Source organism: Limanda limanda, chromosome 9, assembly GCF_963576545.1.
Source record: "Limanda limanda chromosome 9, fLimLim1.1, whole genome shotgun sequence".
Lineage (NCBI taxonomy): Eukaryota > Metazoa > Chordata > Actinopteri > Pleuronectiformes > Pleuronectidae > Limanda > Limanda limanda.
The window spans coordinates 6,434,661-6,451,335 of NC_083644.1; the positions used below are offsets into that span (position 1 = coordinate 6,434,661).

Genomic DNA, 16,675 nt, shown 5'->3' on the forward strand with positions numbered 1-16,675 from the left:
TTGCCTTTTATTCTCTTCCATTCTATTCTTACACCACTGTGCATGCTGCATGCGGCTGCTCTGCGCTGTAGACCTTTATAGCTCAGCATATGATTGAACATAATGGCCCATTATTTATTTGCTGGTTGAGAGTGGGCTCTTTGCCAGCCTCTTCAGGGTTCCTGCTGTGGACATATGGTCTCACAGATAGCCATGCTGGGTATTAAGGACTGTGTCACTGTTGTAGCAAAAGAAAACGGGTGGAGAGGATGTAATGACTGAGGCACATCACTGGTCTTGCCTCACCTTGAAAACGTTGTGGAGGAAATATGCCTCACTGGGCATTTTAATCACTTCAGATTTCAAAGTAACGTTACAGTGATCTTAAAATAAGTACTATTGGAAAAACAAACAAACAAAAGTGCTGATTGTGATTTATTAATTATTTACTTTTTCAATATATTGCTTTTATTAAAATAGGTAATATATGTAATCCCCGTTTCCCACAGCCTAAGATTATATATTAAAGGTTCAGTGTGTAGAATTTAGCTTTTTTACCCTGCATGGCAGCACATATCATAGAGAGACCCTGGAGCAAAAGAGGGATGGAGAAAAATAGAGAAAGAGTTAAAGCACAAAAATATATAAAGACGGAGACAATGACCTCAGTGGTTAGGTGTACTCATTTTGTTTTCCTGCGCTACCAGTGCCTTAACGAAACCCAAAACGTTTATAGTGCTGGAGATACAATGAGTAGTTCTAATGTTTCAAAATCCCAAATTTGAAATTTCAATAGATAACGAGCATTAAGAGCTTCTTCTAAGTTTGGTTTATTGAGGGGTTGCAAACAAATTTCTGGAATGTACGGCATGTGTTATTTTACTTCTCTCTCCATTTTCATTACTTTTTAAAGAAATATAAAAAGGGGCGTAAGCTAAGATCAAAGAAAAAAAAAAGGTTCCATTGATGTTACATTATATAGGAAATTTAAGAAATTATCAAAGCATTTACACTTCAAAGGGGGAATGATTTGTAGAACAACAAGCTACATCATTTTAAACTAGTGAAGGATTAGAGATACTGCTACTATATAGCATTTTGTATTGACAGAGAGGAGACATAATAATGGTTGAGCCTGAGGACACTGACAGTCTCTCGGCTGAGAGAGAGGAGCTCCAGACAGACAACCAGGACATCGAGACAAAAAACGTGATCCTCGAGTTAGGAAGCCAGGACATCGAGACAGAAAACGAGACCCTTGAGGGAGGAAATATGAACCTCGAGGGAGGAAACCAGGACTTCCAGAGAGAAAACGAAACCCTTGAGGAAGGAAACCAGGACTTCCAGAGAGAGAACGCTACCCTTGAGGGAGGAAACCAGGACTTCCAGAGAGAGAACGCTACCCTTGAGGGAGGAAACCAGGACTTCCAGAGAGAGAACGCTACCCTTGAGGAAGGAAACCAGGACTTCCAGAGAGAGAACGCTACTCTCGAGGAAGGAAACCAGGACTTCCAGAGAGAGAACGCTACCCTTGATGTAGGAAACCAGGACTTCCAGAGAGAGAACGCTACCCTTGAGGAAGGAAACCAGGACTTCCAGAGAGAGAACGCTACTCTCGAGGAAGGAAACCAGGACTTCCAGAGAGAGAACGCTACCCTTGTGGAAGGAAACCAGGACTTCCAGAGAGAGAACGCTACTCTCGAGGAAGGAAACCAGGACTTCCAGAGAGAAAACGAAACCCTCAAGGTAGGAGACCAGGACTTCCAGAGAGAGAACGCTACCCTCGAGGTAGGAAACCAGGACCTCCAGAGAGAAAACTTGATCCTCGAGGTAGGAAACCAGGACTTCCAGAGTGAAAACTTGATCCTTGAGGTAGGAAACCAGGACTTCCAGAGAGAAAACTTGATCCTCGAGCTAGGAAACCAGGACTTCGAGAGAGGAAACTTGATCCTCGAGGTAGGAAACCAGGACTTCCCGAGAGGAAACTTGATCCTCGAGGTAGGAAACCAGGACTTCCAGAGAGAAAACTTGATCCTCGAGGAAGGAAACCAGGACTTCCAGAGAGAAAACTTGATCCTTGAGGTAGGAGACCAGGACTTCCAGAGAGAAAACTTGATCCTCGAGGTAGGAGACCAGGACTTCCAGAGAGAAAACTTCACCCTCAAGGCAGGCAATCAGAAACTCCTGAGAGAAAACGTGATACTCGAGGCAGGCAATCAGAAACTCCGGAGAGAAAAGCAGTGTCTCCTGAGACAAAATAAGAAAATCCAGAGAGAACACGTATATGCCCACACAGAAAAAGAGCATGTCCAGAGACAAAACCAAGTCCTCGGAAGACAAAATGTGGTCCTCCTGAAAGAATCACAGGACGTCCAGAGACAAAATCAGGAGCAACAGAAAAAATACCGGGACCTCCAAAGAGAAACACAGGACGTTCAGAAAGAAAATCTGTCTCTCCAGAGAGAAAACCAGGAAATCCACAAAGTAAACTGTGACATCGAGAAAGAGAAGCAGGATCACCAGAAAGTAAAGCAAGAAATAGAGAGAGAAAACCAGGACCTCCTGAGACAAAACTTGGGACTCCAGAGTGAAAACGAGGTCGTCCAGAGAGAAATACAGGATGTTCAGAGTGAAAAGGATGAAATCCAGGCAAAGAACCAGGACCTCCAAAGAGAAAACCTCCAACTGCAGGGAGAAAACCGAGACACCCAAAGAGAAAACGAGCAACTAGAGGGAGAAAACCAAGACGTTCAAAGGGAAAATAAGTTACTCCAAAGAGAAAAGAGGCAACTCCAGAGAGAAAATCAGCACCTCCAGAGGGAAATTCAGCAATTCCAGAGAGAAAGTCAGCAACTGCAGGAAGAAAAAAACAACATCAAGAGTGAAAGTCAGCCACTAGAGGGAGAAAACCAAGACATTCAGAGAGAAAAGATGTTACTCCAAAGAGAAAAGAAGCAACTCGAGAGAGAGAATCAGCTACTCGAGAGAGAAATTAAGCAACTCCAGAGAGAAATCCAGCAACTACAGATTGAAAACCAGTCCCCAAGAATGACTCCAGTGGAGCTGGGATTGGAACTCAGGCACGTGGCGGACAAAGTCAATGGTATGGCCAAATACAAGCGACACAGATTATTCGGAAACATGATGGGCCTACTACAACCTTCCCCCAACACAAATTAACCTTTAATTGAATGGTGGCACTGAGGGGCAGTGGTTAGCCCTTTCCACTCACAGCAAGTTGATTTAGAATCCCGGTTCTTTCTGCGGGAGTTTGCATGTTCTACCCATGTCTGCAAGGTTTTCTCGGGGTACTCAAATTTCCCTGGCCCTTACCAAAGCCAAAAAACGGCAAGGCACTGTTTTTTTTATAGCATTACATGTATTGATACCTTAACAGCCAATGTCACAAACTATTTCATGGACACTTTTTAAACCAGCATGACTGACAAGTCCTAATAAATACACATAGATGTGGCGACGCCGACGAGCTAGTTCTGGCAGGCAACTCGAGCTGCGCTGCGCCAATCATGTGAAATACATCCTGTGACATACCTCACTCTCCACAACCATCTATAATACACACCCATCTTATCAGGTGGTCTATTTAACCAGAGAGACATTTCCCATCAACCCAGTATTGTCACCAGTTGCTTCAGCCCCTCCACCACCCCAGCATCCACCTGTAAGATCCAACAGGGGGGTTACAAGTATGTGCTCATCCCTCCCATCATTCCTGTGTAATCATATGGGGGAGTGATTAAGTTGGAGCCTAGACGCCAAACACTAAATCTGTTGTAATGCTGCAATAAATGTTCGAACATGAGTTGTCTGACTGAAATGTATATTCATGAACGTATAACAGCCGTTGTCCTGTTCACCATCCTTTTACTTTCATATACAATTCTAACTCTTGAATTTCAGTATACTGCACTTTTTTCTAACTGTCCGTGGTCATTGCACTGTCATCGTTGTCTTTCTTGTTTTACTAGTTTTTTCCATGTGCCTTTGATTAACCCTGCGGGGACAAATAAAGTTGTTTTGAATTTGAATATTCTCTTTAAAGTCAGTATACATCTTATTACTACCTCTGCCAAGGTTTATGCTGTACTTCTACTTCTACTTCTTGTTCTCTCAGTATACCCCTCTTAATAAATAGTTACTTTGCAGCACATAATATATCACATAAAGACTGTTTTGAATGCAGAGTCTGAGAAAATGGTCAAGACTTAATGTTCAAATTGTGGCCAACATACGACACACAAACTAATAATACAAAGTATGATGAACCAAGCAATCATTCTACATGCATAGTACTGGAAGAACTTGTGAGTTTTTTAAAAAGTGAGAGTCAGTGGTTTACATCGTGTCCAAGTTCCAGACAAGGTTTTAAATAAAACAGCAGTGAAAGGAGCAGAGGTCGAGATGAGAGAGAGAAAAGCAGAGATTCAGAGAGGAAAGTTTGAGTTTGATGCTACTGATGTGTTTTGTTCATCGGGGTAGATCCAGGAGACTTGGGTCAGACAGCAGGTCAGACTCTGTGTGTGTGTGTGTCTGTGTGTTTGTGTGTTTGTGAATACACTAAGGCGAAGCGATTCAGATGACTAGGTACCATCAGTAGTGTAGTGCAGGGTATACTCAGGTATCAGGCATATGCCGTATACTCACCTCAAATCGCCTGTTGTTCGCTTCAGTCCTTCGTGTCCTGAATTTTCTCCGAGGGCAGCAAAAGCATTTCCCGCCTTACTCTGCTTCTGATTGGTTAATTAGGATGTAAATATCAGAGTAGGCCAATCAGACGCAGAGTAGGGCGGCTCATATCTGTGTTTGTCTTCCTGGTAAAAAATATCACCTGCCCTTTATCTGACCTGCCTGATTAAACCAAACTGATTAGACTAAAGCAGCTAAATGTTCAAGTTTCAGAGGGGATGCTGATGGTGACCCGGCAGAACCTTGTAAATAACTATAGAAACATGCAGTGAAGTCATTAATATAGTAATATTTGTGATATTTGCAAAATTGTAACAGTTAGCACACAGCAACAACACAGAGCTCTGCAAAGTCTCCTTGGTCTCGGGGGGTTAGACCTAAGGCCTTTGTGGTGTGCAGTGTGTCTATGTGGCTCCACATAGACAGGACCAAACTTCTCACTGTGCCAGCACGTGTCTCTAAGCCTCATAGAGAGTTCGCACAAGGCGTCTCACCAGGCCAGCGGGTGTCGTCCAGGCTGGTTTGGGAGGAACACGTGTCAGCGGATTGACCCGCTGGTAGATGGAGGCTGTCAGGGGAGATGCAGCAGGGTCATGGTGGCATGTGGTCAGCTGAGAGCTTCTCTCTCTGTTCTCCACTGTCTGTGTCTGGACGTCTCCTGGGAGACAAGCGGGGACACAAGCTGACATGTGATAAACAGATCTGTGACTAAGGGTCTGCCTTAAGAGAATAGAAATGAGACGATTAGACAGTGTTAATTAACTTGCTTAAAACTCCTTAATGTATCCAGATAGTATATTAAAACCGGGACATCAATTTGGTTTCATGCTTTATGTGTTTCACAGGATACTGGACTAATTAGTCCTTTTCGGTTAAGAGTGGATTTTCTTTGTGTGCATTTTTACTAGGGCTGCCGCGATTCGTCGACGTCATCGATTACGTCGACGCTGAAAATACGTCGACGCGTATAAAACGCTTTTTTTTTTTTTTTAAACCGCTGGGCATATGCCGCGGCTGGGGGAGCAGTCGCCCCGGCGCCCTCCCCCCCGCCCTCCACGCAGCCGGAGGCTCGGTGTGCGGCCCGCCTCAAGTTGTTTTTTTGGGGGGGGGGGGCGGTTCCTCGTCCACGGCGTCGCCGGTGCGGGGGCTTCCTTTCTCTTGGACCGCGGGGTGGTGTCCGTCGCAGGTGCGGAAGGCGGGTCCTGGACGCGTGTCGGGTCCTACTCGCGTCACCTCAGCTACGGTGCCCTGGAGGAACGCTCCGTTCGCGCGCGGGGGGGGACTGAGTCCAGAACATGTGGATGTGCTGACATTCTTACATTACAACACACATGTCTAACTAACGTTTGAGTTTGATTTTGAGCTGGACACCATTGTTTCTTATACTTTAAACATGTGGCACTTTGTTTAATATCCAGACCTAACTTTTTAATTTTGATAAGGGGTTAAATAGAAACTTTGATATCTTTTTGAGTTGCACTGCTGACTTAACTTATATGCCCTCTTTTTTATTTATTTTTTTATCACGTTGGAGTTGCTAGTTTAAACCTACAGTTTTGCACTTTAATATTTGAGTCTTTGTTTACATTTTGTTTTGTGCTGCATTATACGATGACATACAGTTTGTTGTCAAAATAAAATTAAATGAAACAAATGGCCAATTAAATTTTTTTGGAGGAAAATTAGTCGTTTAGATTAATCGACTAATCGATAAAATAGTCGTCCGATTAATCGATAGAAAAATAGTCGTTAGTGGCAGCCCTAATTTTTACAAATAATCATAAAATGTATAAATCTTTTACCAACCAATCACATTAAAGGACCAAACGTACCAATGTATTAATCTGGAGGAGTTTTAAGACATGCACTCAGAATTCCTATGCAGCTCAAAAAACGTAAACTTTTACTTTGAAGGCACAGTGTCTTTTTTTCAGTTTCTCAATTTCCATCGCTTAAGATTTTCGCTGACTTGCATTCTACGTCCTCATTTGATGCCACAACAGCACAAACATCCATGGCGTCAAGACGGCATTTGCTAATTAACAATAAGATCAACAACACGGATTTGCATATGTACACAAAAGCTCCAAATTAGGAAAATAACCCCCTCAAGGGATGTTTTTCAATTTACAGTGTGAACAAATGCAAATCAAAATACTTCATGCATGGAATTATCTATGGAAAATCGTTTTCCGATGGGTTATAATAGAATCTATTGTATACGATAGAATAATAGCACTAAAGCTTGATTAAATGCATAACATCGTATTCAATTTATCTTTCAAATCATCATTCTAACTGGGCCACTTTCAAATCAATTGAAAAATATCGGTTTCTTCATACATATACGTGCAAATGAAGCATTGGCTGAAATGTTTGTCTCGATCGAGTCTGAGAAACGTGGACATGAGGTGTTTTCAGTCCTAATCTCCACGTCACCTTCTTCCTGTTCTGAAGCTGTCCTGCTGCTGTGGGGGGGGGCTTCTCTGTGAATAGGATGTATCACCACTTGAGATTCAGCATCAGATGCACTTAGACACTCACACAGTTCTCACCGAGGCCCATTTCCTTTCACAGGAGTTCTATTCAGCCACCGAGCCCTTTTCAATCAGGATTTCTCCTCTTCACCCCCAGTCTGATTGACTTTGACTTCTGTGGATTTCGAAATTAACGTCAGTTTACATGTGAAAATGCAAAAGAAATATAAAGTGGAAGAATATTTACTTAAGAAGTATTTGGGGGAAATGTAGTGGGGGGAGGCTTTGATGTTGGGGCTTGGAGATGACATTTCAGTGTTTGGAGTTTTAATACTTCAGTGAGAAGCTCGCAGTTGCGCGTCGTCTTATTTTTCGTGTCCCACTCGTCTTTCATTCCTGACTGGCAGCTCGGAGACGCTCCCAGTGAAAACACTGGGAATCTCTTGATGCTCCTAAATCCTTGGTGGATTTCGTCGTGTGGTTTTTGTGAGTCTGTGAGTTTCATGACAGCTGAACTAGTTGTCTCATATACTGAGGATTAAAGGTTCAGCAACTAATGCAAGTGAGTTCACTAAGAGTGCATTTCTGAATCAATATCACATCACAAGCTCATTAATGTTACATTATTAAAGATTCAACACACAATTATTTTTATTATTGAGTCCTCTGCTAATTAACTTATCTATTAAAAAATGTAATATAATCATTTACATTCTCAATGATTCCTAAGATGTCATGTCATAAGGTTTGATATTTGAAATGGAAACTTTATTATAAATAAATATAAATTAAACAAAGACACACGTACAACCAAATTGTACGAACATGACATTTTCTTTTCTGTATTATTTACTCTGTAAAATAGACAGCCACAGGAAGACTTTCTGTTTTTTACCTGGTATGTCAACGTCACAAACAAACCATCAATTGAATCCGACCAGTGGGAAAGGAGCTATTTCTTTATAAATCCCATTAAACAGGTCATTTCCTCATCCTATTCACCGTCTGTTTCTCATCCAACACACAAACCTTTTAGACTCTTCATACAGAAGCTATATCATCCTCACCCGTGCCCGACAAAAGAACGTGAAATGTGGAGTCGCTCTCATTTAAAACAGAACACGCCAGTTAGGGGCATGTTCCTCTTGTGTTAATCACAATGGCGCAAAGGATTCTGCCACAGTGACAGACTGGAGGCTTCACGCAGCGCTCGTGTCTCTGAGCGAGCGTGTGCATGTGCGTGTGCACGTTTCTTTTTGTGGTAGTGGCAGTGTCATGTTAACTTTTCATCCAGAGAGAGAGAAAGAGAGACAGGCTTCATCAGTTCTAAAAATAAGAACCCAATATGTTCTCCTTCATTTTTGTGCCGTTCCCCGTTTTTTCAAAGACAATAAGTTGGTTATTTATTTATTTTACAGTGACTAACACACCCTGTTGTCTAAAAACTCAATGTGCTGCTGTTATATTTATAGTGACAAGCCTCTGCTGTGACAAGCAATCATGTTCTGAAGTACCGCAATATATCTTCTGTGTTCTAAAGCCACCAACCTGCGCTGCTTCTTTAAAACCGCGTTGACAGGCCTGTCCTGATTTACTGTTGTATTGAATTATCCAGCGTGTGGTATGTCCTCGTGACACCGTCATCAAACTTATACTATTGTAAAGAAATCCGACGCCATTGAAGCGTGTGCGAGCATTTCTCATCCTGGATTTGAAAAAGCTGTAAACTGTCATAAATGTGCAGGATTCAAGAGCCACGTTTAACGGACATTTCTTTTTCATCTACTGTGGCGCAGCGATGATTTGAAATTTTTGCCCAACAGTGACGAACAAGGCCTCTTCCATCAAACAAAATCGTGACACCACACATTTTCTAGGTCGAGGCTGTTAACGATGGGCGGAGAATGACGGGAGAGGTGAAATCAGAGGGAGAGTGAGAGACACACAGGAGGAAACAAAGAAACTGTGTGTGTGTGGTGCTGGTGATGCTCCTGTTATGCTTGTACTCGCATTTTTTAAGAGTATGGTAAGGTTAGGTATATGGAGGACCATACATGACTTAAGTATAAACTGCAGTTAGGCCCGCCTTTCTCATTAGCATAAGGAGACTGAAATGTTTAAATAAATAAATCATGAAATAAATAAATGTTGAAATATATTTAAGACATTTATGTAGACATTTCTGTTGTTATTAACATATTTATTTATTTATGTATTTCCTTTTTTATTTATTTATTTATTTATTTATACTTAAGTCATGTATGGTCCTCCATATAGGTAAGGTTTAAAGTGAAGGTTAGGTGAGGTTTTGGTTAAGTTTAGCTGAAAGTAAGAGTGAGTGTCCAGGAAATCAATGTACGTAAATGTAACATGAAGTCATGGAGCCATGTGTCTGTGTTGTGTCTGTGTTGCTCGCTCAATAATAAATGGTGACACAGATAAGTGCTCATGTGTGACAGCCGGCTTGTTGTTTTTAACACCGCCTGGCGCCTTTCCTAGCTTCCATTCACAACAACAACAATGTGTCAGCGACGAGGAGAAACAACCTGATACCTCAAGGCCTCAGTTCCACTCCTGCACACGTCTGATCCTGAAGATCTGTTGCTGTGAGGCCTCACCGCCCTGTGGGCCTGGAAACCACTACCACTGGTTCCCCTCTGATGGACGGATGAAATCTGAAATATGACCATCTCTTAAAGTGTCCGTCTGCCACCCGGAGCTGCGTCCTCTTCTGTTCTTGTTTCACTATAATGGTTTCAGGTGCTTGTTGGCCACTTGGGAGTTAGCTCCGTGAACTGTAAATAACTTTTTATTGCACCTTTCAATGGACCCGAGGACACTTTACTTGCTTAAGGACATATTTAAGGTGACAGAGACAAAGACAAGGACAGATTCTATCAAATCAGGTCATTTACTTTTTTTTTTAAAGGTTTTCATTGTTTTTTTTAAATGTCCAGAGGGATGTGGCATTGTGAGCCTCGATTTGCTGAGCATTCCAGAGATATCCTATATTTTATATCTACATTATGGTGATACATTAGCAAACTAAAGAGCCCATACACTATATGGACAAAAGTATTGGGTCACATCTCTTAACCATTGAATTCAGTTTCATTCAGTCCCATTGTCATTGTTTGGACTAGGCCCCTAAGAAAGGACATATTAATGCTTCAGCTCACCAAGACACTTTGGACATTTCTATGCTCCCAGCGTTGTGGGACCAGTTCGTGGAAGCATGACTCAGCCCCAGTGCACAGAGCAAGGTCCATAAAGGCTCGGTCGGGTGAGTTTGGTGGAGAAGAACTTGATTGGCCCGCAGAGCTCTGACCTCAACCCGGTCCAACACCTCTGGGATGAACTAGAACGGACGTTTCGACCCAAGTCCTCTCGTCTGACCTGGTCAATGCTCTTCTGGATGAAAGGGCAGAAAGACACACACAGGAAGCCTTCCCAGAAGAGTGGAAGCTTTTATAGCTGCAAATGAGGGACCAGCTCCATATTAATGTGTGTGGGATGTCATGAAAGTCAGGCTTCACCAGATTGCACATAGATATCAGGTCCCTCAGACATGCTGTGAAGTCTGGATATTCTCCTGAAATTATCCGAAAGGTCTGCTATGAAAACCCAAATGTCAAAGGCTGTTTCTCCAGACATTTTCCAGAATGTTCCCCTCTTGTAAAAACTTCAGGGATTTTCGGAGTGAGCCCCTTTTAAGAATTCAGCCAGAAAATGACCATAGAATTCTATTTAAATGTTCGTACAATGTCCTGACCTCATGTATCTGGACATTATATGAATTTGCCTTGTTTTAAAAGAAAATGTCTGGATCAACGACAAACTTTTATAGATTTTCTCTTGGTCCAATCCCTCCAACAAAGTTTTGTGGAATTCCGTGAAACTGTTTTTTTGCGAAACCCTACAGAAAAACAAACAAAACAACATGGCTGTCTTGCTGGAGGTTGTTCTCTATGTTCACATCAGCCAGACACAGAGAAACGTTTACATTTGGAGACCTTTTAGTGTCCATGTGACCAAAATAAGTGTGATAGTGGTATGAACTGTTTGCACTGGGAACAGTCAACTGTAAACTGTAAATACTGAGCTGACAGATAATTCTACTTTACAGCTGAACTGCAGAGTCGGACGATGACTCTTTGTGGCTCCAACAGTTTTCACGTCTCACATCATCATTTGATTCACAGTCAATAGGAAAATATTGATTGAATCGTACTGTACATACAAATTAAATCAGCTCGGTTCCCACAACATCACTCATATTCAGATTTCAGATGACACCGATGGCAGCACGGACAAGGGGCAGAGATCAGGTGTGTGTGAAGTTCTGGGTATTTACTGCTGAGGACAATTATGTTTTTAAAATCCTTCTATGTCACATTACAATTTATGATGTTATAAAAACGGGGTGAGACATCACTTCTAGGTCGACCCGGGTAGAGAACGCGGCTTCTTTTATTTTCCATATTTTTGCAATAGACATGTCTCTCTTGTGGGTGTCTAAAGATTATAGATATGCTTTGCTAAATTGCAGCAGTACACCAGAAAATAAATACTCTTCCAGACACAACCCAATCTGCATTTTGTAAGAAAGATACGTGTCGAACTCGGCTTGACACTGGATGTGTATCACATCAAGAATTGAACATTTATGATAATATCTCCTCAGCTGCCGTCAGCGTATCACTGTGGGTGGTGCAAGAAGCAGGGATCTGGTGTAATATGTAAACTACAGCATGCACATTAATAAGTCAGTATCTGTATTCCTCTGGGTTCGAGGTGAACTTGCTCCTGATCCCACAGTAAATTGACGACAACACAGCAGTCAGTATATCTTCAAACTGCAGAATGTTCCTTCCACTTCGGATAAGTGGATAAAAAACATAAACTCTCTCTTTAATTAACGACACGACGGAGTCAGGCCACGGTGAGGGGAATGGTAATTTTGCCTGCAACATGTGCGTCTCCTTGTGTAAATCCACTGTTGTGGTATAGTTATCTGTGTCTTTTGCTGATACAATGTGTTTTTTAAAGCGCTGAGCCGACTCTTTTCAGACAACGGGGCCGACCCATTAGCCGGTGCCTCAGATTGATGTTGAATGTGGAAGTTATTGGGGGAGAATCTGCAGCCTGTGAATTCACTGGGTTGCAGATCAGAGCAGGTCTGACACAGCAGAGTGTTAAACTGGTGAAGCTGCAGTGGGTCTAACACTGGAGAAAATATATTCTACAGGAGCTAAAACTTGTTATATCTGTAACCTTTGGTATAATGTACGGCTATGTACACTAACTGCGTGTATATATACTTTACTTGCTTGAGTCTTCAGATGTTTTATTTTGCAAAATTCAAAAAACTCTGCTTACAAGGATATAAATTATGAAGCATTCTAATTAAAAGGTTCCAAACGCTGATGAACTACATTATAATGCTGCTTACATGTTGTTATAATGTGCGTGTTATTCTAATAAAGTAATATACTCCATATATGTTTAACATTGTAAAAGAGGACTTACTTTTTTTTTTGATACTCTAATTTCACTAGTACTACTTCTGTAGACATTTGAAAGCAGGACTTTTCCTTTTATAGGCTACTTTTACTTCATAAAAAAGCTCTGCACCATTAACTTTCTTTATTCTTTTCTTCTTCTATCCCAACGATTCTTAGTGTTTAAGTGTAATCACATAGTTTCCTGTGGTACAAGTACAAATGTCCCAGGTTTCTTGTTTCATGTGGAGTTTCTGCCTTATTTTTCCTCTATAGGTTCTCTGAGCAGTTTGCGCTTCCTGATAATTATCTCCATTATTAATTTGGAGAGGGCATGTGAGGTTGGATTAAAAGAAAAGCTGCTCTGCGTGAGTCCTGCCGAGTGTGTGTGTGTGTGTCTTTTTGAGAGACCACACATCTGTGTATTCAATCTGTGCAGGCGCACATCTATGTCTGGATGCGTTCACTCTCGACTGACTCGTCCTTTCGTGATGCGTCCGCTAAGTGTCATTCCACTCCAGCGGCTGATTGGTCCACGCCGCTCTCTGAGGGCCGTGTGACGTCCTTCACTCCGGGAGCCTTTTAGTGACCGTTTGGCTTGTGTGAGGGTGCGTGTTATTTCCGTTGTGCTTCCTTAACCATGAGTGTGATGCTCCCAGGCGTGCTTTCTTTCTCTGAGAGGCAAGTACATAACAGAACACACACACACACACACACACACACACACACACACACGCACACACACACACACACACACACACACAAAGGGATAAAAACAACATTAGTAACTTGTCGTCTCGGAGCAGGAGACTAATCTGGTTAGAACCCACTGGCTAATTAGGACGAGAGGAACCAGGCTCACTCGGTGTTCGACCACCTTCATACATCACACTTATGGAAACAGGTAAAGAGAGAAGCAGGCGTTGAAACGGGGAAATTACTTCTAAATCAGTGTGATGAAAATACTTTTATTTGTCTCTCGTGGGCCACAACAATGCTTTAACAGCCTGTTTGACTGCTATGAACCAGTGCAGATTTACCTGCTGTTTCCTCCGCCATAAAAAACGGCTTCTTTTTTTCATTCCGTTGTGTTGCATTGGTGGAGGAGGTGGAGGAGGTGCAGCGCTTGTGGGGGCGGCGGCCCCACATCACACCGATCACAGCCTCCAATATGTCAAAAGTAATTAGGCTGATCGGAGAGTCTACCCTATTATGCACGGAGAGGTGTGTGCGCTCCCGTGCTGTTAATTAGACTGATGAGTCGACGCTAATAACCCCGACGCCGACCACACGACTGCTTTTGTTCTCGTTAGACTTCTTAAACCTTTTTATATCCAGGAATGTATGTTTGCTGCTTTGCTCGTCTCACTGTGGACCTGAAATGTGCACAGATCAATGAAGAGGACTGTTTAATAAAAGCTCATTAATGGATTTGGCGATTTAAAAAGGAATATCTGCAAATATTTCAATCAACCATATCTTCTTTCAGTCATTTTTCAACCAAAGATGCAAAATATTCAATGGTGGCAGCTTCTTTTATAGTTTATCGTGTGTCACTTTTACAAAATAAGCAGTTTGAGTGTGTTAAACAGGGATTTGGACAATTGTATTAATTATAATAACTTACATTTTTATAGGGACCCAAGGACGCTTTACATATTTGAAGGAGAAAGACATATTTCATGAGACAGAGACCAGGAAAGATTGAACCAGATCAGGTCATACGCATTTTTACAGTAGTTATTTTAATTTTCCAGGATGTGGCATTGAGAATCTCTATTGGTGAGGGAATTCCAGAGGGTGGGGGCAGAACCCAGAACATTCATTGATAATTGAGAAAATACTTGTTCATATTCATATTCAAATTCCCTCTGTGCAAATTTAGAAGTTGCTCGTATTTAAAAGATATTTGGCTTCATGGTTTAATATTCACACCCACGTTACTCTCTCCCTGCGCTTCATCATAATGCTCAAGCTGTGCTGGAGATTTAATAACATGAAATGATGAATCACCGCAGTCTCCCAAGAGTTCCTGCGTGTGATGGTGCAATCAATTTCCAATAAACAAAAAAAATTACCAGCCAAGTTTGTTCCATTGTGAGACGAAGTGTGAGCCTGGAACCCGGTGTAGAGATGGAGGAGGATGGTGGCCGGGTGGAGTATTACAGGTGCACAGCCCTTGTTCTATTTTTCTATCTCCTCCACCAACACTGGGGGTTTATAACCACGCTTCTCCTTTCTTTCCCCCCCAAAAAACTTCAAAGACCTTCGCACAGGAAGAAAAACACACAAGGTAGAAATGAACCAGCTCCGTGTTCTGCTGCGGTTTTTTGGTGCGTTTGAAAATCTATGTTGACAACATGCCACTAAACGCACAGAAGCTACAAATTAGGCAGTGACAGTTGAATAAGCTCCGGTCCGAGATTTTGATAGTCGGCTACATTTCTGCTCGACAAGCGTTTCATTTTCCCCAAACGACCTTCACTCCCAGGGGAGAGCGGAGAAACCGGGTTTGGCTGTAATTAGGCGAGCTCGCTGACAAAAAGAGAAGCACTCAAGGTGGAGGAGGAGGAGAAGGAGGATAAAAGACAGGGAGGTAGAGGGAAGGAGAGGATGAAGGTGGAGGAGGAGGGCAGATAATGAGCGGCAGGGTGACAGAATGAAAGAGTGCAAGAGCATGTCAAGAGTCGGGGGAGTGGGGGTGTGTTAGCCTGCAGCTGCCTCATGGTGTGATGTCGTGGAACCTTCTCCCTCCATGTTTTATTACAAGAGGCTCTGTGTTAAGCTCTGTGTTGTCAGTGAGTCGAGTGACGCTCGTCCACTGATGCATCGAGTCGCTGTTCACTTTGCATCGTTCAGCCGAAGAAGAACCTGCTCGAGCAAAGTGGTGTCGTCGAAAGTTCTTTAAAGGAAGCACAGGTAACATCTTTTCATATTGCAGAACTGGGCAGGAATCACTGATGGATCCACAAAAATGAAAACTGGAATGGTAGAGAGAGAGGCGAGGCCTGAAAAGGTGATGGTCTGTATTTATATAGAGCTTCTCTAGTCCTGGTGACCACACAAAGTGTTTATAGTCTCAAATACATCTTAAATTCATAGCTGCTGCATATATTTTTAATATAAACGCATATCTTCCTGGGTTTTTTTCTGGAAGTATTATATTTATATTTTCCAATACTTACTAGAACTTTCTCAGGTGGCGCAAATATGCAGGAAAAACCCTTTTATCCCTTTTGTTTTACTTTTATCGACAAAAATCTGTCAAATAGCAGAGAAGAACACTGTGGTCCGAGTGAAACTGGGCGAGTCCTGTGAGTGTGGTGCAGTGATGCTAAATCTGAATTAGACTTAACTGTGCTAACCAGGCGTAGAGAAACTGGTATTGAGCCGAATGCACAAAGTGAACTGGGATGTCAATGTTCAAGTTTTAAAAAATCTGTGTTTTCAAGGTATTTGTTAAAATCTCAGTTTCAGTGGATTCGAGGCCCGAACACATAGGAAAAACTTAATCTGGCAAAATATCTCCGTTACATCATAGTTCCCTAAATGTCTGTGAATTTGTTCATCAAGATCCATGAACTCCTCCCTTGGAAAATGCTGAATTATGCCTCTCACTGTTAAAGAAAGGGAACTGGACCTGCACCAAGATGTAATGGATTCTGTTTGGATTCATCCCACTTCCTTCCTCCAAGTTTTGTGTAATCTAGGTTTTGTGTAAATCCATTGAGTTGTTTTTGTGTAATCTTGCTTTCTAACTAAGGACCACAGCTCTTGGTGGAAGGTAATTATATTCCTTCGGTCTTTCTATTGCTACGCTCGCTTTTTGACTTTTCTCCTCTAATTGTGACTGTTGAGAGCCACACGGAGCAGTTTCTGTTGCTTGAATAACTTAATTATAATAATAATAATAATTTCTCCATGAGTTGGGTTCTTTTATCTCAGTGGAATTAGCATTTGTGCTCATTTTCTGACTTTTATCAGATTGTTTTCTCCCCTCTCTGCTCTATG

At 42.1% G+C, this 16,675-nt stretch overlaps 1 protein-coding gene across 1 annotated transcript in view; it reads left to right on the forward strand.

Moving 5' to 3' along the window:
- Positions 1 to 1,104: 1,104 nt before the first annotated feature.
- LOC133010576 (ephrin type-B receptor 1-like) overlaps positions 1,105 to 16,675 on the forward strand; it is a 74,272-nt gene continuing 58,701 nt past the window's right edge. The window contains exons 1-2 of the mRNA XM_061078167.1: positions 1,105 to 2,505; positions 5,109 to 5,292. Of these exons, the coding sequence (XP_060934150.1) occupies positions 1,105 to 2,505; positions 5,109 to 5,292 (1,585 nt within the window). The remainder of the gene's footprint in view (positions 2,506 to 5,108; positions 5,293 to 16,675) is intronic.